This window comes from Leucoraja erinacea, chromosome 2, assembly GCF_028641065.1.
Source record: "Leucoraja erinacea ecotype New England chromosome 2, Leri_hhj_1, whole genome shotgun sequence".
NCBI lineage: Eukaryota > Metazoa > Chordata > Chondrichthyes > Rajiformes > Rajidae > Leucoraja > Leucoraja erinaceus.
This window is the reverse complement of record NC_073378.1, coordinates 89,779,994-89,805,768: the sequence shown is the minus strand read 5'-3', so window position 1 is coordinate 89,805,768 and position 25,775 is coordinate 89,779,994. Positions and strand designations below refer to the sequence as shown.

Below are 25,775 nucleotides of genomic sequence, written 5' to 3'. Positions count from 1 at the left end.
TGCCCATTTCATGTTAGTTCAGCTTCATTTTGGATTTGTGTGAGTCATATTAATCCTGTGAGTGAGCTATAATAACAACCGCCTGCAAAAGGAATTGCCATTGAACAATTATTTATTTTTCTTTTGTAGTTTCTTGGCCCAGAGTTACTGTGGGGTGGGGGTGGTGGAGACAATGGGGAGCCGGTGTGGGGGAACCGCCGTGAAGAACAATCGAGGACCCGGCATGGGGGACCACTGTGAGGGATGGTGGGAGAACAAAGGGGGACCCGGTGTGGGGGAATCCTCTGCCCAAATCTATGTTTGTTCATTTTTTTGTTGATCGTTCCCGTTTAGGCGCTGTACAGTCAGCCAACGGTTGCTTGTCATTCTCTTTTGATTTGCACTTTTAATTTTGTGTACCTTGCATGTTGTGACTATTGGAAGACCAATTTCCCTCCGTGGATGAATAACAGTTTATCGTATCGTGTAGACTTGTGTTCAGTGCAATAAACAATGGCCGTTCGCAGTACAGCAGCTAAATCCTATGTCTGATTCATGAGCCTAAACAACAACTGCTTGCAGGCTGTTTGCATGTGCAAGCTGGTCCCTTTTTTTTTACACCTACCTTTTACATAATTTTTCTTCTCAGCTGGTGTAAACTGAATCTTAATCAGAAATGGAAATTATTTCACTCTTTCATTCTTCCCCCATATACCCCCACCCTAACCACATATCCCATTAAAAGCACAAGATCAAGAGATTCAAGAAAGAGTTTATTGTCATGTGTCCCAGATAGGACAATGAAATTCTTGCTTTGCTTCAGCACAACAGAATATAGTAGGCATAAATAAATGTTGATATTTTTGCCACAATCCATCCTGAGATTTGGCACAGTAGTGAATGCTCAGATCGCAGCGCTGTTCTTTACATATCGCCATTCTTGATATGTAGAGAACAATGTTGTGCCACTTTAAACAATTAAACTTATTTTCAGTGAATTTATTTTCTTTTTAGTTTAAAGTAGACTAAACTAAATTCTTATCAAAAATGGTCCTTGTTCAAAATAGCATTAAGATTTACTTTTCTTTTCTCTTGTACTCTGTCCAGATATTGTAGTTTTACTTTATCCAAATATACCAATTTCCAGTAGTTAATATTGTGCTGTCACTTACAATCAGTGTAATATTGAGTGAACAGAAGGCAGTGTTTTGAATGCATTTGGTTTTTGTTGTCTATTTGACTTACAAATTAACAGTTTCTAACTGGTTCTGAACTGCCATGAAGGATTGCACTTAAGCATGGTGGAGAATATCAACAATAAAATGTTTGATGTTGCACTTTAGACAAGCATCAGTAAAGATTGAAAAAACATTTTTGGGTGGAAATTAAATTTGTGTGTGAAGCATTATATCTTTCATTTGACTTTTGGCTCCGAGGATAAAATAAACATAAAGCCTTATAAAGCATTACATACCTGCTTTTATATTCTTGTCCTCGCGAAATAAATACTAACATTGCATTTGCCTTCCTTACTGCTAATTCAACTTGAAAATTCACTTAATCAAGATACTTTTGTTGTTTCAGTTAACTTGCTTCACTGTCCATCACACAACAAATTTTCACTCCACTTTCATTTGCAGTCTTGATGAAGGTCCCAACTCAACGCCGTCTGTGATTTTCATCCCAGCTTATTTTTTTCATCAAGATTCCAGCATCTGCAATCTCTTGTCTCCAGTACAACCTTCTGTCTCCTTTGTCTCCTTCCACCAAGCCTATTTTTGTGTTCAACTGGCTTGCTCACGCAGGATAACATGTGGTCTAATCTTTGATACCATATGGGACCACATCAAAAGCCTTGTTAGTCAATGTAGGCAAGTCAACTGCCCAGCTCTCTTTAACCCCCTGGTCATTTCTTCTAAAAGCTCAGCTGCATTTGATAAGGTGCCACATAGGAGATTAGTGGGCAAAATTAGGGCACGTGGTATTGGGGGTAGAGTGTTGACATGGATAGAAAATTGGTTGGCAGACAGGAAACAAAGAGTAGGGATTAACGGGTCCCTTTCAGAATGGCAGGCAGTGACTAGTGGGTACCGCAAGGCTCGGTGCTAGGACTGCAGCTATTTACAATATACATCGATGATTTGGATGAAGGGATTCAAAGTGACATTAGCAAATTTGCAGATGACACAAAGCTGGGTGGCAGTGTGAACTGTGAGGAGGATGCTATGATAATGCAGGGTGACTTGGATAGGTTGGGTGAGTGGGCAGATGCATGGCAGATGCAGTTTAATGTGGATAAATGTGAGGTTATCCATTTTGGTAGCAAAAGCAGGAAGGCAGATTATTTTCTAAATGGTGTCAAGTTGGGAAAAGGGGAAGTACAACGGGATCTGGGGGTCCTTGTACATCAGTCTATGAAAGTAAACATGCAGGTACAGCAGGCAGTGAAGAAAGTGAATAGAATGTTGGCCTTCATAATAAGAGTAGAGTAGAATAGAGTAGAGAACAAGAACAAAGAGGTCCTTCTGCAGTTGTACATGGCTCTAGTGAGACCACACCTGAAGTATTGTGTGTAGTTTTGGTCCCCTAATTTGAGGAAGGACATTCTTGCTATTGAGGGAGTGCAGCGTAGGTTTACAAGGTTAATTTCCAAGATGGCGGGACTGTCATATGCTGAGATAATGGAGCGGCTGGGCTTGTACACTCTGGAGTTTAGAAGGATGAGAGGGATTCTCATTGAAACATATAAGATGGTTAAGGGCTTGGACACGCTAGAGGCAGGAAACATGTTCCCGATGTTGGGGGAGTCCAGAACCAGAGGCCACAGTTTAAGAATAAGGAGTAAGCCATTTAGAACAGAGACGAGAAAACACTTTTTCACACAGAGTTGTGAGTCTGGAATTCTCTGCCTCAGAGGGCGGTGGAGGCCGGTTCTCTGGATACTTTCAAGAGAGAGCTAAATAGGCCTCTTAAAGATAGTGGAGTCAGGGGATATGGGGAGAAGGCAGGAACGGGGTACTGATTGGGGATGATCAACCATGACACATTGAATGGCGGTACTGGCTCGAAGGGCCGAATGGCCTACTCCTGCACCTGTTGTCTATTGTCTGTCAAATATGTAAGACATGATTTCCCATCCACAAATTCATCCCTTGCCTTATTGAAGTGCTTTAATGCACAAAAAGCTGTCAATTATTAAAAGTTTTTTTGACAAAATTGCTTAATACTAGGGACATATAAAGATCCAGCAAGGGAATAGGGAGGAAAGAAATTAATTGCTTAATGTGTTCTTAACATGAATTTGAATCAGAATTTATAATTCTGAAGTAGAATTATAAGTAGTAAAGATATGATGATTTATAAAAAATAAAATGTTCTTTTTAAAATAAAGAATAGTTGATAGGCTGTTTTAAATAACAACACAGGTTGAAAACCAATTATCCGGCATCCTCGGTTCCAGAGCTTTTCTGGATTATCCGATTTTCTGCACCAACAGAGATGACGTGATAATGTAATGGCATGTTAATGACACCCCTCCTGTGTCCGTAAAGCACCACGGAGTGCTAGAAACTTAAAAAACAAATATAAAACGGTATCTGTATGTGAATGGAACGACCTGCTGATCCATCCCCAGCCCGTATCATCACCTCGGCCATTTAGAGCCCCGGTTTCCGACCCCACTACCGACTCTAGTCATCTACAGACAGCACTCCCTCCGCCTTGGTCTGTTTACAGTAAATCCTCGTTATAACGGACCATAGCTGCGGGAGTGGTGACCATTATTGCCTGCAGATGATGGTTAATAGAAGAAAGGACACAGTGCTGGAATAATTCAATGGGTCAGGATTTCTGCAGAGCATGGATAGGTGACATTGAGACCTTACCTCAGACTTTGAGTTACTCCAGCACTTTGGTGTTCAACCTGTATATGTTATGATTTTGTATGAATTCACAGTCTGTGTGAGTAGTTCCTTAAACAAACAAATCATGTATGAAAATTCATGCAAATGAAGATTTTCCTATCCATGTGAATTCCTGTTCATTATGTAAGCACTGTGTGATTTAGAATCAAAGGCTCATACACATCTTATTGTCCTCTGCTTTAGCATGTTTCTAGCATATGTTATTGGGCACTTGTTCATTAGAGCTTGCTTTCTTACTTTTCAAGAACACGTGTTAATTTTTAACAAAATTGACAGGTCACTTTCCGGACGAGAATTTACCATTGCAACATCAACAGCCAAGGAGTGATCTGTCTGGATATCCTGAAGGATAACTGGAGCCCAGCATTAACAGTCTCTAAGGTTCTGCTGTCAATTTGTTCACTTCTAACAGACTGCAACCCTGGTAAGAGGATTTATACTCTAGCATCTAATTTGATTTGGTCAGTTCCAATCACGGTCTTGTTGTCAAAGTCAACTTGTTATTTCACTGTTGGGCTGAAAATGGGAGAAAATATGGAAGATTAGGACTGGGAACTATTTCTCAGAGAGCTTGGTGAACTGTTCAATTCTCTACCTCATTGGGGTGTGGAGACAAATCGCTGGAGATATTTAAAGAGGAAGGGATACATTTTCAGAAGTTCAGGGAGCTGAGGGCTTTTGATAACTGGCAAAGAGGGGGTGAACCCTTGGGCAGATCAGCTCTAATTGTACTAAATAGTGGACGGGCTTTGTGCATGTGTATTCTGATGTTTCAGTGTGAATGGAGGTAAGTTCTGCATATTAACGAATGGGTCAAGAACCTCGGTCCGTAGATTTAAACTTTGGATGAAGGACCTTGGAGGGAAGAGGGGAAAGTGTGAAGTGCAAGGAGAAACTTTTTAGCTCTGCATAATTAGAATCTGGAATTCACTATCAAATACATAATGGTAGAAACATAATGAATCAAGGCCATAATGAATCAAGGGGAATTACATCAGTACTTTCCACAGAATAATTTACGGGACTATAGGGAAAGTGCTGGAGTAATTTAGCAGATCAGCCAGCATCTTTGGAGAACATGGTGAGGTGATGGTTTTGGTCGAGATCCTTTTTCAGACTGGTTGTGGGGTGTGATGGAAGAAAGCTGGAAGAAAGATCAGCTAGGACAAAGCCTGGCAGATAGTAGGTTGATGGTTGATATCGGTGAGGGAGGTTTGTGGTAGGCAAATGGTTAAAAAAGGCCAGAGTTGGCTCCAACAGTCCTAACAGGTGAGACAGCGGTTCATGTGCACGTCCTCTAACCCTGTCTACTGCATCCGGTGTTTCAATGTGGCCTGATCTTTGGCGAGACCTAGCATCGACCGTTTTGCTGAATACTTGCGCTCTGTCTGTCAAGGCCTAATGCATCTCCCATTTGCTAACTATGTTAACTCCACTTCCTATTCCCTTAAGGGCCTGTCCCACTCGGCCGTCATTTGCGCCTCATTTACGTGTCATATGTAAAATAGATGGACGCGCGTTACGTGCGACGTCGCGCGCAAATCACGAGTCATCATGCCGTCTGGTGCGAGTGACGTCATTAGAATACCCTGCGGCGTGCAGCGACGCAAGGTTACGCACGGTGACGTAACCATGCGTCACCACGCAATACACGTGGGATGTCGGGACGCAGTGTGCGTACCCAATGCGTCAGCTTGCGTGATATTTTACATATGACACGTAAATGAGGCGCAAATGACGGTCAGGTGGGACAGGCCCTTTACTGACCCTTCTCTCCTGGACCTCCTCAATTACCAGAGTGAGGCCACACACAAATTGGACGAACAGCACATCAAGGGTGGCTTAAAACCCAACAGTATGAATATTGAAGTCTATAATTTTAGGTAACTACAAACCTGCTTATTCTACATAGTAAACACAGTCCATTCGACCGGTCTGTGCCACATCTATATAATCTTTTGAAGGGGACAGTTCTTAATTTGTTCTTGATCTTCAAAGCCTATCAAGTTACAGGCTTTAGTGAATACTGAATAACAAAGTACCAGAGAACAACGGAAATGGCCAGAGTATTACAGAGGATCAGGGCGACAAGTTCCTAACTACTCTTATGCACAGTGTTCGTCTTTTGCCAAAAAGATTATTCTGTGAGGACAGAAAAGGTCAGTGTTTCTTGGGCAATTCAAGCAAGGCAGTGGCAGAAAATACAGTTTAAGAATAAGGGGTAAGGCATTTAGAACGGAGATGAAGAAGCACTTTTTCACACAAAGAATTGTGAGTCTATGGAATTATGTGCCTCGGAGGGCAGTGGAGGCCGGTTCTCTGGATACTTTCAAGAGAGAGCTAGATAGGGCTCTTAAAGATAGCGGAGTCAGTGAATATGGGGAGAAGGCAGGAACGGGGTACTGATTGTTGATGATCAGCATGAGCACATTGAATGGCTCGAAGGGCCGCAAGGCCTACTCCTGCACCTATTGTCTATAACTCCGCAGGGATATCCTAGAAGAAAATTTGGGTCAAAATAACGATGGAACAGTATTAGAGTTTCAATAGGTAGATGTAAATGGCTAATGAGCAAGATCATAAGTTATAAACATAATCATAATCACATCAATATATCTGATTCAAGAGTAGAATTAAAAAACAGAGAAGGGTTTAATACACCAGTCAGATTTGCATATAATACCAAGTAGCAGCTGTGAAGTGACAAAATGAAGGGATTAGTCCAAGGTAAAAGTAAGGGGATCATTGTCATGAAGGGTGATTTTTTTACTTGTATGTAGGTTTGAGTGTTATTCCAGTTTCTGGCCTGTATACAGAACTGTTTTCTGCAACATATGTGCCAGACCAAAAGGGAAGTGGGTAACATTAGATTAAGTTCTTGGTAATTAGCCAGAATTCATTAAAATAACAGCGCAAACTTCACTTTCCAGTGATCAGAAAAATGTCTGTCCTTAAAAGAGAGAAATACAGAACACTAACATATCAAGATTTGAGCATGTTGGCTTCCATGTGATGATATAAGACGTTCATTCTGTGGTTAAACTGAGCAAAACTGCTGAAACCACAAAAGAGAGTGAGAAAGCGACTAATTCAATTCGGGACCATATTGGGCTAGAAATTATGTAGTACCTCTATTTTGTGTCGGCCACTGCATGCACATGTTGAAGGCCCATGCTGTGAACCAGAATAGCATGGATTCCCTTTAAAACAGGCTCTTCTTCTACCCCTCTCCCATTCCACTCTCAAATTGCCCCACAACTTCCAATTACTGATTACCATCTCCCCCACCATCCACCAAACTCTAACTTCTACCCACCTGCTTTGATTGCCCCTTCACCACAACCCTCTGCAATTGTGAATTCTAGCTCACAATCTACCCTTGTCTCTTATGAGCAAGACCCTGGACCTAAGAGCGTGCAACCCAATACATTATTTGTCCACATTTTGTTTAGCCAGGCACAATGCCTTGGGACTTTAATGTTAATTTATTTCCCAGCAGTTGGCTCAAGAACAGAATGTTAAATGGCCTGTCACAAGCCATCTGATTATTGTGCCTTTATGGCATCAACTAGTTTGTAGACAACATGGTCCTTTTAAGGACTAAGGGCATATTTGTGTAATGATGTTGGCATGACACAAAAACATGTAATTAAAATGGGGGAAAAAACACAGTCAAGATAATAATCGAGTAATATTTCAAATGTGCTGAAATGGATCAATAAAATTCTTACATGCATCAGCATAACAGGTCTTTAAACGTAGTACTCAATAGTTAACATAATAAAACAAACAAAAAAAAGTTACATTAAAAAAAAAAAGTTAATGGCAAACAAAACAAAAGCCCAAAGTCCCTCGTGCAACCAAGACATTTCATAGTTTGAAGTTTAGCTGGTGTTTGTAGTGCTCAGAAGCCTGATGGTTGTTGGGAAGTAGTGGTTCCTGAACCTGGAGGTCACTATTTGCAGACTCTTCTTCCTGATGTCAGGTGGTAAACAAAAATTAACCTCTGATCTTAGCAAATTGGAGAAATACACAATTCCAGGGAGGGATAAAATAAGAAATCCTAATGTGTTTCCAAAATGAACCATTTTTTTTCATAATTTATATTTGGAATGGGAAGTTGGCTAGGATGACAGTTGAAAGTGGAAGTAAAAGCATGGAAACGTTGAATTACCCTCTATCAGTATTAACAGTGGTGGAAGAGAATTATATGCCAGACAATCCAAGAAAATATTGAATTGCTACTTTGTCCATGCTGATTTTGGCATGTCAATGATGAAAGGCAGCATGGAATGACAGACCGGCAGGATCAAGATTTTCTTTAAAATAAGAAAATTAAAATATGGTGGTTTTGGTTGCTTCAACATTTTCCTCATTACAGACACTGTTGCATATGTATTGCAAAATTAATCAAATCACTCTTCTCCACAATAGTGGCAGAGATAGTAGAGCCACTGCCTAACATGCCCAGGACAAGGGTTCAATCCTGACTTTGGGTGCTGTCTGTACATGCTCTCGCTGTGACCTCATAGATTTCCTTTGGGTGCTCTGGTTGATTTTTGTACTTCAAAGATGTGGATTGGCAGGTTAATAGGACCCTGTCAATTTTAGGTAAGTGAGTAATAAAATATGAAGGGAGTTGGAGTGAATGTAAGGTAACTAAACAGTAGAATTGGTGTAGGATTAGCATAAATTGGTGGTTGGTGGACTTGATGGTGGAAGGGCTGTTTTCACGCTGCATCTCATTATGATTCCAACATGGGTGGCATTCCTTGGAATTTGAACTTTTTTTCTTGGTGAAATGACCAGACCCTGCTATTTGGGATGAAGGTGTTCAGCTCCAGAGAAGTTTCAGTTGATGGGAATAAATCTGCCTGGATTTCAGTAGGGTAGGTCAACACAATGGCGTAGTGGTAGAGTTGCTGCCTTGCAGCACCAGAGACCTGGGTTCAAACCAGACAATGGATGCTGTCTGTATGGAGTTAGTAATGTTCTCCCTGTGTCCGTGTGGGTTTGCTCTGGGTGCTCTGATTTCCTCCCACATCCCAAAGCCAAACAGGTTTGTAAATTAATTGGCTTTGGTAAAATTGTAAATGGTCCCTGGTGTGAGATAGTACTAGTGTGTGGGGTGATCACTGGTCTGTGCAGACTCGGTGGGCCGAAGGGACTATATCTCTATAGTCTAAAGGTCGTGCCTGATGAATTGATTACATTCTACAAAGAAGCAATGGTGGGAATAGTCGCTGCTTATTATCATATATATCATATTTAGCTGATGATGTAAATCAATCATTTACGCTTGGAAAGCTGCTGTTGCCTTCACAATCCACTGGAAAAGGAGAAAAACACAGGATTGCTCCGGGTTAACTGTCCATTGGCAAATATTCCCGTCGGAATAAAATCGATTATGATAACTTAGTCACATGCGGGATTATCTGATTATGCTGCTTTATGGATGGAATGTGGGAGAAGGGGAATGAGACATTTGAATGCTATAATTCATGGTCTATCCCAAAGCAAAGTACTTACTAATCAGTATCTTGTGTTTCATTGCAGCGGATCCTTTGGTTGGGAGCATAGCCACACAGTATATGACTAACAGGGCTGAACATGACAGAATAGCAAGACAGTGGACCAAGAAATATGCCACATAAACTGGATGGTCATCAGTCCTACCGACATTTGTCTCTGATGGAAATGAGCTGCTCCTCATTGGAATGAAAATGGGAAGGGGTTAAGGGTGAAGGGGTGGGGGAGGGGAATGGGACAAGCATTCCTATTACAGGTTTTAAATGCAACTGTCTTTTATTTGCATAAGTCTAGTCAGAACTCTTGATGAGCTTTGTTATTGTAGCTTAAACAATAAACTATTGATATGAATAGATAGGAAATTCACATGGAAAAGTTTGAAGATTATGACATGATGTGTCATGCAAGACCCAGATTTGTTACTGAAATATTAAGTGATACCTCTTTACTGGTATGAGTTTTATTTGTTTGTGTCCACTGTGTTTGGTCAGAGTTTGAAAATGCTTAACAATCAAAAAGCAGGAATTAAAACTGAATGGAAACGTAACCATGTTTAAGACCCAAATAGAATAATGGTCAGATATATATGGAATTGTCTGCATTCAGGGAATAAGAAATGAATTGGCAGAATATTTGCAGTTTGTGGGAACTGGTTTTAATTTGCAGGAAACTTGGGAGAAATAAGTAAATCCAAAATCCTTTCAAGTAACAGATTTGCCTTATTTAAACTAAGCATTACAACAGTTATAATATGGGTTGTTTTGTTTCAATATTTTACACGGCTTTGGGCATTGTTTAAATTTACAAAATGTAATCTTAAAATTAATAGATTAAGGTCTGTGAGTCCAGAATGGTTTCCAATTCTACAAATATCTGTTTCAAAGCACAGTTATGTCAATGATCATGCTGTAGTCAGAGTATTGTATTAAAATATGTATGGCTGCTTATTTGATGCAGAGAGTTCGCAAAAAGAAAAAGCTGCATCTTAATTCTAATTTTGTTTTAAAGACTATAAGCAATGTTAGGTCTTCCGAATGAGTTGTTAGTAATTGATATCCTTTCAAACAACTTATTGTTACAACTCTATTGGCCCCATTCACATTACAAAATTAAAGAATGTTGACCTCTACCAAAGTTGTACAGCCACTGGTCTGTAACCACTGTAACTGCTGATATTTTCTTTGGAAAAATTACATTGCCAGATTGTAGGAAATCGCATGTTGTAATTAAAAACACTGATCAAGATATGTTATTTAATGAGCAGTCGTTGAAAATCACATAAACCCTGCATTTGATCCATAGACTTGGTTGGTTCTGCTGTTTGTGAATGTTCAGAATTTATAAAAGGCAGTTTGGAGATACTGCTCACAGGACACTTAAAAAAACCAATTGTGTATCATGCGTACATTAACACAGAACTAATCAATAAGTGGCGTCTGCAACTTACAGTTTTACAGGGGGAAAATTGGTGTGTGCTCTGTGATGGCACAAAATCACTTTTCACAAATGGTATTAATGTGCATATCCCAAAACTGTTTAAAAGAGTTTCTTATTTTTTAGAAAGTAACTTTAAGATGTGTGGTGACTCAATTAATGTATGTAAATAACTGAAAGTGTTACTGACTGACCAATGAATCAACATTTTCACTGCTTCCCCCACGCCCCTGCTCTCTATTTATCATCTGTTCACGGACTCTAACTATAATTAGTTGTCTCCATTGCAATGCCAGTCTTGAGCTTTGTTTTCTTGTTATGGTTATTCCAGTAACTGAGAGTCCTAATATTGTAAATACAGAACTGGTGCACATGATGCAAACCAGAAGGTAACAGACTCAATTTAAAATAATGCTGAGTTGGTGAATCTCAGTGGAAGATCAACAAGATGCCTCATTAGACAAAGAGGAGCAAAATCAACCAGATTCCAGGGTCCTACAGCTGCTTGCCATTTGGCAAGACCTGCGGTGGTGCATTTCTGCAGACTTTGCTTGCAATTAGTTTTGATATATGAACTTCTAAGTGTTAGATGAGGTACCACAATCTGCTGCTACACTTGAAACTACACCAAGCAATATTGAAAAGTTTATAAAATTCTTCTGAACTTGCTTCACAATCAGTCTCCCTAATGTAAGTAGATCAGGACCATTATTTTAGTTTAACCTTAGGTAATTGTTACCAAATTGTTATCCAGATGTTACCATGAGATGCAAGTTACCTGAAAATATACAATGGATCATAATGTTTAACTTTTTACAGACAACCGAATTGCAGACACAAAGCAGATACCTAAACGGTTATTTTAGATTCAAGAAGGTTTATGCTCATTCCTTGGTATCTTCAGTACAAATATGTATTCATAATATATTTTTTCATTGAGTAAAAAAAAAATCAGCACATCTGTTTAAGTCATGCATTTTAAGATTTGATGCAAGGTTTTTCATTTTTGCAGATGAGAGTTTTTAATGTTTTATTTTGCATACATCTGATACCAAGTTCCTTCTGAAGTCAAAACTACAAACCTATTGGAGCTTTTCTGTAATCCCATTTTGAAGATGCTCACTGTTGGTATTTGGTGAAAATCACCCAGGTTCTGAAATTATCCTAAGGGTGATTCCGAGAGTTGCAGTCTGCTTTGAACCATTTGGAATTGCACAAAGAAGAAAGCAGAGGAAATAAAAAATAATAATAAAATGCAGCCTCGAGCATGGAGTGGATATGGCTAGATCCCAGAGAGCATGTATTTATTTTATTTATTTTGTATATTTGAGATGTGAAATGAAATGTGGATGTTTTCACATAGATATTTAGATATAGATATAGATATGCCATTTATTGTCACTATACATGTACAATGAGATTAAAAGCAGCTCGTACTCAGTGCATACATATAATTTAGTACAAAAAACAAGAAATCGAAAACAAAAACAAAAGGGAGAGGGGGGGGGTAGGTGCACAATTCTGCGACGCTATATACATATCTATAAAGGCAAAATGGTGAAGGAGATGTTTAAAGATTATATTAAAAATGTTTTTAAAAAATGTTAAAAATTACAGTTACAATACACATTAATTTCCCTTCGGACCCTGTTTTCTGTTTACTCCGGGATTCATCTTTTGCTTCTGTAGTATCTTTTCTGATTTGGAAGTCTAATTTCAAAGCACTTTGTCATTGAAGAGTTTTGTTAATTTGAGTCGTGAATTTTATTTTGTTTTTGAGAGGGGACGACTCTAAGGGATACAATTTGCTTGTATTTGGAAACAAATGGATTATCCAGAAGATAAAGATGCATGAAATTCATGGTGATTCAGCAATTTGTATTTAGAATTGGCTGGCTTACCCATAGAAGACAGAGGGTAGTGGTGGAAGGGCGTTATTCTGGCTGGAGGCCTCGGTGTTCTGTGATGTATATGTCTTGGATGAAAATGTAGATGGGTTGTTAGTGAATTTAAGGGAGCACAAAAATGAGTGGAGTTAGTGTAGGTGAAGAAGACCATCAGCAGGATGTAGATCAGTTATAGATATGTGTGGTGAAGTAGCAGATGGATTTTATTTTGTGAGCTGTTGCACTTTGGGAGATCAAATGTAAAAGGAAAGTATGCAGGTAATAGAAGGATCAAGAGCACTGATGTAGAGAGGAATCTTGGGATCCAAATCCATAGCTCTTGAAAGTAGCAACACAAGTAAATCGAATGGTAAAGAAGGTTGAGGCATCGAGGATGTCAATAACTTGTGTTGCAGCTTTATAAAACTTTAGCTAGGTTGCATATTGGGTCTTGCGGCACCTGGTTACAGGAAGAATGTGGTGGCTATGGAGAGGGTGCAGAGGACTAGGATACCAGGATGGGAGGATATTGGCTGTAAGGAAGGATTGGACAAACGTGGATGGTCGACTCTGGAGGGTTGGAGGCTAAGGCAATTTTATAAAATTCTGAGAGAGAGTCAGAATCTGTTTTCCCCAGGTTAGAAATATCAAACACTAGATGATGTTGGGAATGGGAGGAAGAGGGAAGAGTGGGGGTAGAGAGATCCTTTAAAGGAAATGTGCATGTTTTTTACATGGTAAGTGCTAGGTGTCTGAACGTGGTGCTAGGGATGGAATTGGAAGCGGGTATAAAAAGGCTTTTAGATTAGGCGCATAGATATACAGGGAATAGGACATGGTTCATGTGCAGGTGAAGGGATTTGTTTAATTTGGCAATTTGTTTAAAGCCAACCTGATGTGGTCCATTGTTCTAAATTGAATTAGTCTTTAATAGAGGACCTGGATGGTAATGATTTGAAGAGTGTTAATTAACAAGTACTGAATTTTTCAACCTCTCGATTTTGTACTGCGCTCAGTTTCAAAATTGTTAGCAGTATTAATGTTTTGAAGCTAATGTTAAGATAATTTCTGAATTCTGTACTTCTACTGCAATTTGTATAGTCACAAAGTACATCCTGATTAATTTTCTTTGTTAATTAAAAATGACATAGGTAGCTTAAAAAACATCTGCTGGAAACACGCAGCACGTCAAAGACCACATGAAGTGCTTTAGTCCTGAAATGTTCACTCTGCTTCTCTTCCTTCAGATGTTACCTGACCAGTTGAGCAATTTCTGCTTCTTTTTTTTTTGCTTTTCTGACTGATTAATTTTACCCTATGTGGATTTTTGATTTCCATTTATGATAGAAAATTTACATTTTTTTTCTTGTTTTACAAAAGAGAAATACTCAGGAGGTCAGCTAGCATCTGCAGAGAAAAGTCTAATGAAAAACCAATAACTGGAAACATTAGCTTTGTTTTTTCTCAACTGATCATATGGCTTTTTGTTGTTTTTTCCGCAGTGTACTCAGCCATATACTCTTCAATGTGCATCACTACAGGAGATAATATTAATAAAGATGGCACAATATGGACACTAGATGTCAGAATAAGAAAACAGTCATTTAGCATTTTAAAGGAGGAAAGAATAGAGTAGCTATGGGAATGAGGGATATGGCTGGATGAAGAGAAAAAAGACTATACTATTAGGCAATATCAATGGAGAACAAGATCTCAGAGCAGTCATTTAGCATTAAGATGAGACCTTTCTTCACTCAGTATTATGACTCTTAAAATTTCCACCCTCGGGTGGCTAGAATGCTGATTCAAAGTGTATGTGTGGGAGTGATGATGGGTTTTGTGGCACTGAGGCTCTATAAGGCGCTGGTCAGGCCTCATTTGGAGTACAGTGCGTAAATTTGGATCCCATATCTGAGGAAGGATGTACTGGCTCTGGAGAGGGTCCAGAGGAGGTTTACAAGAATGATTCCAGGAATGAGTGGGTTAGCATATGATGAGTGTTTGACAGCACTAGGCCTTTACTCATTGGAGTTTAGAAGGTTGAGGGGGGACCTCATTCAAACTTACAGAATAATGAAAGACATAGATAGTTGATGTTGAAAGGATGTTTCCACTGGTGGGAGAGTTCAGGGCCAGAGGTCATAGCCTCAGAATTAAAGGGCGCTCTTTTAACAGGAGGAACTTCTTTAGTCAGAGCGTAGTTAATCAGTGGAACTCATTGCCAGAGGGCTGTGGAGGCCAAGTTGGATATATTTAAGGCAGAGATAGATAAATTCTTGATTAGAATGGGTGTCGGGGGTTGTGGGGAGAAGGTGGAAAATGGGATTAGGTGGCAGGGATCAGCCATGATTGAATGGTGAAGTAGACTCGTTTGGCCGAATGGGCTAATTCTACTCCTATAACCTGTGAACTTGCTGAAATTAAAAAGGGAGTGGAAATAAAGCTGATATAGACCTTGATTTAGTTTGGTGGTGTAAAAAAAACTTGTGGGATTGTGTAGCTTGCACTTATGCTGGAATTCCTATAGCTGGCTGTCTGTCTTATACCGTAATGCTTTGAAGCGCCCAGGGACCAAACAGCTATATTCTTTAAATCAGATAATTTTGTGTCATATTCATTGTTTTAAAGACCAATCTGTCAAAGAATAATTAGATTTTATTTTAAAACCTGGTAACCTCAGTGATTATGGTTTTCCATTCTCAACAATAAAAACGACTTTGATGATTTATTGGGCGAGACCTGCATCTTCTGATTTCAGCATGATGTAAAACCTTAAAGTATGGATTTACCAGAGGTTCTAAGGAGTTGAAACATCATTTGAATAGTGATAGCAAGAATGAAACTAATTGTGGCCAGTGGAAAGATTTTCCAGAATTAAATGTGAATCACACACTACACAGACTGGTAGCTGCTCTAGTCACCAAATCATTTCAAGGAACTCTACAGCATAGCTTGGGACCTAGCAAAAGTAATGCTAAGCGTTTACGTTCTTGTTGAAGATAATCATTTGTGTGGCTTGACTGTAACTATTTAACGGAATTGTGATGTGGCAAGCTGCCAAGTGCCTAAAGGGCCTGTCCCACTTAGGTGACTTTTTGGGCGAGTGCAGGAGACTGCGCTCGCCACATGGTTGCTACATGTTTGCTGGCGAGTCTCCTTCATGGTCGCGATAAGTTCTCCCATTCTGGGAACTAGTCGCCACAAATTTTTCAACATGTTAGAAGTTTTTCTGTGACCATAAATTGGTCGCCATGGAGAAATTCAATACTTTTGTAGTCGTAGGTGCAGTTGTAGTGGGGTCGCCATGTAGTTATAGGTAGTCGAACTAGACGTAGGTGGTTTTAGTTAATCTCCTTTGCTGACCGGACATTTTCATTGGCTCATTGGGGGGAAAGAAACGTAAGCACAAGTTTTCAGAACCAAGGAGAACCGACCGGTAATGTTAAATGTCCGCCGAACTTCACAGCTGTGTATCTCTGGCTTATTAAAAGTTGTCTGGCTTCTGAAAAGTGTCTCCACTCCTCCTCCTCTCCTCTCCCCCCCCCCCCCCCCCCCCCCCCTTTAAAGGACCCCGTACACTGTGCTAGCCGTCCTAACCTTCCTGTTCATCGCGGTGTGGGTCTGTATCACTTTGGCTTTGCACCGTGTGAATTTCAGACAACGCTCCCCCGCTTTCCCTGGCCCCCGCCTTGGCGATGTGTTTGTGTGTGTGCATGTGTGTTCCATTCTGACACTCGCCGTTTCTGTTCCCGGTTTTTCAGCGAGTGCCGCGAACTTGACAGTCGCCGGCAGTCCGCTGATAAATCGCCCAAGTGGGACAGGCCCTTGACTGCTATATTTAATGAATTGCAGATGACACATCATTGACAAAGCAGCTGGAGATGAATTCCTACAAAACTAACCATGAGCTGAGATTATTGTCCTCAAACAACCACAAACATTCTTTGTGTGAGATATGATTCCACCCACTGGAATGATCCCTGTCCCCTTTTGCCAACATCAGAAACTCACAGGAAACCTGCGACAGAAAAGGAAACTTTTGAGCAAACGGCATACATCTAGCAGTCTAATTCCTTCTTTGTAGCCCTGCAGTGCAATCTTATGAAAAGGGTGAGCATACATCTCCACTGATATGCAGAACAATAATGGCTTGAGATGAATCGGTGTGCTTTGTTAAATTGAAGCCACTATTACTGTTTGCAAGTCGTGAACTGATCGTGTTTGTCAGTGTGTTATGCTTTTTTACGGTTTTGTGCAAAGGTTGTATGTAAATTGCTTGATTATTACTTTTGGCTGTCGCTCAAGTCATAGCGTATGCTTCGCTAAGTTCCAGGGCAGTTGGTTTAATAAATCAACAGACTGCAATTGTTGTTCTTGCTGTCTTTTTGCCCAAGCCAGTGAAAGTATGTCTGCATGCAGCTGAGGGACAGTCCTTTTGGGGAATAGGAAGACATAAAACAGGACAAACTGCTGGAAGAGTAGACAATTCAGTCCTATGTCTTCACGTAGCAATTCTTTAACCTCAACATAAGGGAGCTGTATTACATTCTAAACGTTTTCCTTCCATACATTGAGCCAGTCTCCAGAACCCTCTCCACGTGGTGACAACATTTCAATAAAGTCCTTCCAGAAACAAAGTGATAATCTTGATCACACCTCTGTAAACACGTGTTACAAGAAGTGAACTGGATTTAAACTAATGATGGGGTTTCGCCTGCAAAGAGGAAGTGACAAGAGACAAGCTGGAACACACCTGGGAAAGGGACTGAAAATCTAAAAATGGGAGCAGCAACATTAAATTATTTTTGTAGGGGGAAAAAACGCCACATTATGTCTGATTTTAAAGGCTAGCTGCAGGAATGCATCATACCTTCTCACAGCTGAGATTTAGTAAATAAAACAAAGTGCTGGTGCAACTCATTGGGTCAGGCAGTATCTGTTGATTACACAGACAACATTTCAGGTCAGAACCATCTTCAGACTTTTAAGCACTTGTTTTAACACTTGAGTGTGATCTTCAGTTTGATGTGCACCTGAAGTCTCAACAGATATTTGCAACTGTAAAAAATAACTCCTCAGAATGTACTGTTTAAAGGTCCGTATGATATTAAACTTAAAAAAATTATGGGACTGCATGCATGACGTCATTATTTTTGAATGAAGATGTGAGTGTGCATCCACTAACAACTTGTTTCAGACAAATATAAGACCCTGTGCTTTAACAGTATCTGCCATGACAAAGCAGCAGGGACAGTGACTACATGGACCAACTTGTGCCGATCTGTTCTACATAACCCAGAAAATAAGTTCAGTGAAGTTTTGTGGTTCTTTTGGCCTTAACAACCATAGTTGTCTCCTTAACAGCAATAGTTTTGCAGTAGGAATCTGTATTTATGTTGTTCTTTAACAAAACATTCAAAGAAAATTCACAGAACTGTCATCAATTTTAATTTGTCAAAAGCTACTTAAGTATATATGGAGTGGATGATATGCAAGGTTATAAAAAAGTATCTGATGAGAGAGAGATTGGGACAGGAGATAGGTTGGTTGAGGGTGGCTTATGTATACGACTAAATAAAACAAAAGGTTTGTATATTGTGGTAAAGCTTTTTAGAGCAAATGAAGTATTTTCTAAAAGTTATCCATTGTTTCATAGAAATTGCTGCAATCATCTATGTCGTAACGATCAGATAATCTATGGAGTGATATTCACTGGTTCAGATGAGGAGTTCGGCCTGGATTCAGGAGGATTACAATGGGTTTCACAACTTCAAAGAGGGAAGGGAGATTAAAAATGAGACTGCATTTGTGAGGACTAAAGGATTGTTTTTTGGGAGAGGTAATCTCACATCCGAAGAACAATGGGATCAGGAAGGAAAGATGGATGGTGGGAATCAAAGTGCGGGACATGGATCGAAAAGGGGAATGGGCCTGAAACAGAAACAATACACAAGTGGAGGTGCTGGTGGGGAATATGTTTGCGGGTTGGCTCTTTATGTTAAGGAAAGAAAGAAGCAGATTAAGCAAACACTACTAACAAGATCGCCCAGATCCTAGTTGCAAAGAACCCCATTGAAATGACTGAAATATTAATAGAAGAGGACCTCTCGGCCCAGCTTTGGATGTGATGCTGACATCTACCATCTTCCTTTTGTTCCCTGTGATTCCTCTGTAATCCACAATCCATATTTTTATCTTAAATTCAACTGTTCCTACATGTTGAAAAGGACTGACTTTCTTTCAAACTGTTTCTTACAGTTATTGAAACAACTGTAGTGTGACTTTTACATGCTTCAGAAAATTGTTTTGTTCTTTTGGTAAGGAAAAACTTGAGAAATTGCTTATTTTGTGTCAACATTGCCTATAGACGTCTAATTTATTAATTAACGTATAATAAAATCATTTTGCAAAAGGCTAATCATTCAATTATCATGATGTAGGTATCCCTGATATTCAGAAATAACAATCAATTGTAATTTAGGTTATTATTACCTAATCAATTAAGTAATACTTTAGGTTACTTCTGAATATTGCCTTGGAAAATCCCAGAACTGAGCTGAACCCAATTTGGAATCAACATTTGAAGGCTGAATGGGCAATGATTCAGCATGAATTAGTGGCTTTAATTGATTCTAATGATTGTGTAAACCTGGCTGCTTGCAAGCTGTGAAGTAGTCAGTGATGTCAATATTTATCAATGATTATATGCAGCCAGATCAGTTCAACAGATGAAAGGTGTTAATTAGAAGACTGATTAAATATTGCTTTGAAATGTCATAGTGCCATTCGGGAAAATTACCCGAATCAGTGCAAAAGATTGGAAATTTAGGAGTATATTGATTGCATATCAGGTTATATGATTTAAAAGTGTGCGCTCAAGCTGATCCTGCCCACAACACAGTTTGTGCCCCAGGACAAATGAATCACCTATATCAATTTCAATTAAAAAGGCAGCTTTAAAGTGAGTCAAGAATGATTCAATGTCATGTGCACCAGGAACAAAACAATGAAATTCATACTTGCTGCAGCTTTACAGGCACAATAACAACACAACAAATAAATATGCAAAATTTCTAGGTAAACCAGACAAAAATGGTCCAAAAACAAAAGTACCAAACAGCCTAAGTGCAAAGTCCATGATTGGTGTGCAATGTAGTTCAAGAGCCTCACAGTTGAATGGAAGAAATGATTCTTGAAGTTGGTTCTTGGGTGTGTGTACCACTATCCCATTGGTAGCTGCGAGACAAGAGTGTGGCCAGAACGGTGTGGGTCTTTGGTGATATTAGCTATCTTGGGACAGTACTTCCTGTAGCTTCCTTCATTTTGGGGAGTGGAAGAAAAGTTGCTAACTATGATCCACTGGGTACTTTGCATGACTCTCTGGAACCACCACCTATCCTGAATGTTCGAATTACAAAACTAGGCTGTGATGCAACCCGTCAGTATGCTTTTCACAGTCGATCTGTGGAGGTTAGATAAAGTATTTGGTGACATGCCAACATGCATTAATATGCTGGGCCTATGATAGATCCTCATTGAGGTATATGCCTTGGAACTTGAAGATGTTGACTCCAGATCCGGTCCACCAATGAAGATGGGTGCATGACAACTAGCTCCTTGGTCTTACTGACATTGAGAGCACAATTGTCGTTTTGGCACCACTCAACCTGAGCATCAATCTCTTTCCTGTACTTTGACTCCTGTCACCCATTATTCGTCCAATGACAGTGATATTATTCATTGAATTTTAAGATGGTAATGGAGCTGTGTCTGGCTACACAGTCATGGGTATGGAGAGAGCAGAGGAAGGAAATGAGCACACAGCCATGAGGTGCTCCCTTTGTTAATGGTCAGTGAGGAATTGGTGGCGTTGCCAATCCATATTAATTTATGAGGATGTAGCTCTTAAAATTGAGTTTGCAACAAAAGGAAATGTCACCATGTATTGTTTTTAAACCTGTCTGTATACCAACATCAGCAAGTAGTTCTCCCAATGTAATATTTTGTGTTTTTTAGTTTTTCGTTTAGAGATACAGTGCGGAAACAGGCCTTTCGACACACTGATCAATGATCCCTGCACAGGACTATCCTACACACACTGGGGACAATTTACACTTATACCAAGCCAATTAACCTACAAACCTGTACATCTTTGGAGTGTAGGGGGAAACCAAAGATCTCGGAGAAAACCCACGGGGAGAACGTACAAGCTCCGTACAGACAGCGCCCGTAGTCAGGATCGAACCCAGGTCTCCAACGCTGTAAGGCATCAACTCTACCACTGCGCCACCGTGCCGCCCTATTATGTAAAATGTAATTTTGTATTTCCTTACATGGAAGGAAGTAATTTGGCCCATTGGGTGTTTGTCTTGTGTAGGAGGAATCCACCAGTTCCATTTCCCCCATTAGTTTCCTGCTAATCTAAATCTTGACTCTTTTTAGTTGACTTGGTTCACAATCACTTACCTAACAAGAATCAAACTGTCACACTTTCCAATTTTGAGCAATAATCTAACCCCCAACAGCTTTTTTGAAAAACATTGATCTCAATTTACCCATTTTTACATGAAAGATACACATCCTGAAATTCCTGAACATCCTAGCTGATTTTAAGTTTCTATCCCCTTCAAGCCTTCCAACTATCGTGAGCAGTTCTTTTACTCTCTCAAATACCTTAATCATCTTAAATAAATTAGATCATCCCTTAATCATCTATAAGCGAGGGAAAGCAAACTACACTCTGCAATCTGTTGCTGTAATTTAACCCTTTTAGCCCCAGTAATATTTTAGTAAATCTACACTGCATCTACTACAAAATCTACATGTCCTTTGGAAACACAGTAAAACAAGTATAATAGAATTGTGTCTGTATGTTTATTTAAGTCTTTATCTCGTGTTTATTCTGTCTTGCTCCAACCCCTCCCCACCATCCTCTTCATCCCATTACCTCAGTTAGTTACTTTCATTATTTCTGTGAGATAGAATTATCATTTTTCCCTTCCAGGTTTTCTAAATCAAATGCTTCTCGACGGCAAGTGCAAGAAAATCTAGCACTGTGGTGGATACGAACATAGCTGAATCTGGCACAATGTAAGGAAGGAGCAGCACAAGGCTATAATAAAAAAAGAGCAATAACGAGCCACAGGATTTCCTTATGGAGGAATAGAATTGAAAATTACGCAAGTTTTGCTAAAACTTTTTAACCTTTTCCAGAGCACACTTAGAACAATGCATATGGTTCTGGTTACCTTATATAAAGGATATGGAGACACAAGAAAGAGTGTAGGGGAAATTTATGAGCAGAATAATAGATAATTATGGCAAAGGATGAAAAGATGAGGAGAAAACAAGGTCGTGAAGAAGTCGTCAATCATTAAACATTTTGATAGTCACAGAGTTAATGCTCATTATTTCCTTCTAGTTACTTAAATTTGGAACAAAGGAAGGTTATTGGAATTGAATGGCAGAATAAGCTTGAAGGGTTGAAAATTCAAGTCTCCATAATTACTAGACGTTCCTAATGTCTGCACTGCTCCTGGCAATTAGTTCAGAGGTATTTATCTTAAGGGGTCCTTTTAACGCGATCATTCCGCGTTTCCTTTAGTGAGTGTGCAGCAGATAGATAAAAGGATTGCCTTCAATTGCCAAGATAGATTTGCTCTGTAGAGCACAAATCCTGCAGAGAAACCATGCAGTTATATGATTGGCCCCATTCCAGAATCACAGTGGGACCATGCCAAAAGGATGCCAAGTTCAAGTTCAATTGTGAGTCTGTGGAATTCTCTGCCTCAGAGGAGCGGTGAAGGCCGGTTCTCTGGATACTTTCAACAGAGAGCTAGACAGGGCTCTTGAAGATAACGGAGTCAAGGGATATGGGGAGAAGGCAGGAACGGGGTACTGATTGTGGATGATCAGCCATGATCACATTGAATGGCGGTGCTGGCTCGAAGGGCCAAATGGCCTACTCCTGCACCTATTGTCTATTGAGAAGCCCTGCCTCCCATCACCACAAGCCCCTAATTCCCACCAGCATAGGTGTTCTATCTGACAGCTCCAGTTGAAAAGATAATATCAAAGCTTACCATTTCTAAGATTTCACAAACTAAAAATCACAAAAAGATGTTGATTTAAGTTGATTTTTCTTGGATTAGCATAAGCTTCAAATGTTTTTATTATTTGGAAAAACCATAGTGGCTCTCTTGGTGTTTTTCTGTATGTTGTCAATTTTTAAATGTAGTACAGGTATACCATCAACTGCTGCTCAAAACTTTGCATGAGTTCAGTCCACAACCTCAAGCACATGCAAATGTATGGAACCATGCCTCATCCCCGATTCTCCAATCAATGTCATCCTGTTTTCCATCCTGGGAAAGAAAGACTTATTGTATGGCATCTGAGTGAGACCATACCTGGAGTACTGCATACAGTTTTAGTCTCCTTATCCATGGATGCACTTGCCATATTGGGAGTAAGTGAAGGTTCACTTGATTGGTTCCAGGGAGGGCAGGTTTGCAATATCGGAGTGCAATATGTGGACTAGAAATGTATTTAGAATAAAGAGATTTTAGCAAAACATTTTTGAACTTGAGATAAAATTAAAGTTGTTTCACCTGATTGAGGAGACTGAAACTTATGGGCAGATTCTGCGAGTTACAGAAATTTCAGGCTGAGATGAGAAGAGATTTCTTCACTCAAGTTGGTGCTGGACTTTTAAAAGTCCTGAAGGAAGGAACTGCAGATGTTGGATTAAACCGAAGATAGACAAAAAGCTGGAGTAACTCAGTGGGACAGGGAGCATCTCTGGAGATAAGGATTGGGTGACGTTACGGGTCGAGACCCTTATTCAGGCTTTAAAATTGTGTATGTCATTGGGCTGTGGAGTCTCAATTGTAGTCTTCATTTAAAACTGAGATTAATTGATACCTGAATATTAAATGAAATCAAGGGATGTGGAAATATTTGACCACGTAAAAATTATGCTTATGTGAGAGATCATAATGAAATTACGGGTCAGGTTCAAATGGCCAGAAAACCTATTTCTTATGTTAAGTTGACATCACACATTATCTCCATACATGCTCAGTAACATTCTTTTCCTTTGCCCTGCTTTATATTTGTAGTTTATCTGGTATCTGAATGGGCACATGATATAATCTGTGGCGCTTGCACCTTGGAAACATACCCATTGCAAAGAGGTCTTATTGTCTGAATATTCGATACTGTAGCTCAATAACAAATATCCCATTGTAGGGTGTGTATGTTTAGAAAATATTGTTGTTTTGAATGCAGCAGTAAACTGAGAAATTATTCACTTGAATAATCCCTGCAATAGCTTGAATGGACTGGAAACAAAAAAGCCAACTTCCTTCCATGTGACGTTAGAATGATAACTATTCAAGTTTGAGTGAAGTTTACCAACCGAGGTACAGTGAAAAGCTTTTGTTGCATGCTAACCAGTCAGCGGAAAGCCAATACGTGATTACAATTGAGCCATTTGTGCACAAATACATGATAAAGGGAATAACGTGACATGAAGTGGTCAAAGTAAAATCCAATGGCATTTCCTGATGCAACAGATGCATCCCCATGGGTGTTACAGGACTCCATGCATTCCCCACTCTCTCTCAGTGCTGTCACTTCCGTGCCAATGAACCAATTGCAAATAAATACCAGCAATGATGTTAATAACTGGGTTCAGTTTACTCGAGTTGGATGAAGAACAAACACTAATTGCACTTAGATGGAATATATTGCTAAATATAGCTATTGGAACTAGTATTATAACAAGTCTTAAAAAGGTAATGCACAAAGTACTTGAACTACTTGTATCGCCTTTTGATAGCCTGAACTATTAATCTGGAGATAAGAGTCCAAATCTCAATATGGCAGTTGAGTTTGTGATTTAAATAATGCTGGAAATGTTTGAATCTGTAATGATGTCCACAGCACAACATGATTGTTTTAAAAACCCATTTGACACACATGGCCTTACGGAAAGGAAACCAGCGCTACCTACCTGTTTAAGAAAGAACTGCAGATGCTGGAAAAATTCGAAGGTAGACAAAAATGCTGGAGAAACTCAGTGGGTGAGGCAGCATCTATGGAGAGAAGGAATAGGCGATGTTTCGGGGCGAGCCTGAAGTCTGACCCAAAACGTCGCCTCTTCCTTCAATTGTCTATCTATGACTACCTGGTCTGTCCTTTTTGTCACTCCAAACCCACGAATGAGCTTGTCTCCCAACAGCTTTCTGAACTGGCCCCGCAAACTAGAGACATTTAGAGTTGGACAGGATATGTTGGTAATCCCGGTGACAAGCACACTTAGAGCAAGAATAAAAAGATGCTCCAAAAGTATGCATTGATTCAGTTGTGAGTATAGAAATTGGGAGGTCATGTTGCAGTTGTCTAATGCATTGGTGAGTCACATTTAGGATATTGTGTTCAGTTCTACCTAACTGAACTGAACTGTTAGGGCACCATGTTATAGAAAATATGTTGTCAAGCTGGAAAGGGTACAGAGAAGATTTACAAGGATGTTGCCAGGGCTAGAGGGTCCGAGCTCTAGGGAGACGTTGAGTAGGCTGGGACTCTATTCCATAGAGCGCAGGAGGATGAGGGATGCTCTTCCCAAGGTGTATAAAATCAAGAGAGGAATAGATCGGGTAGATGCACAGAGTCTCTTGCCCAGAGCAGGTGAATCGAGGGTCAGCGGACATAGGTTTAAGGTGAAGGGGAAATGATTTAATATGAATCTGAGGAGTAACTTTTTCACACAAAGGGTGGTGAGTGTATGGAACACTGCCAAGCTGCCAGAGGAGGTAGTTGAGGCAGGGACTATCCCAACATTAAGAAACAGCTAGACAGGAACATGGATAGGCCAGGTTTGGAGAGATATGGACCAAGCACAGGTAGGTGGGACTAGTGTAGCTGGGACACGCTGGCCGTTGTGGGCAAATTTGGCTGAAGAGCCTATTTCCACACTGTATCACTCTATGACTCTATAACTGACCATTCACCTCACCAA

General features: G+C 39.9%; 1 protein-coding gene across 2 annotated transcripts in view; it reads left to right on the top strand.

Moving 5' to 3' along the window:
- The window catches only part of LOC129712368 (ubiquitin-conjugating enzyme E2 E1-like), a 66,922-nt gene extending 56,188 nt beyond the window's left edge, over positions 1-10,734 (top strand). For both annotated transcript variants that reach the window (XM_055660733.1, XM_055660742.1), the window contains exons 5-6: positions 4,179-4,326; positions 9,459-10,734. In XM_055660733.1, the coding sequence (XP_055516708.1) occupies positions 4,179-4,326; positions 9,459-9,556 (246 nt within the window). In that variant the 3' untranslated portion in view covers positions 9,557-10,734. The remainder of the gene's footprint in view (positions 1-4,178; positions 4,327-9,458) is intronic.
- The last annotated feature ends 15,041 nt before the right edge of the window (positions 10,735-25,775 follow it).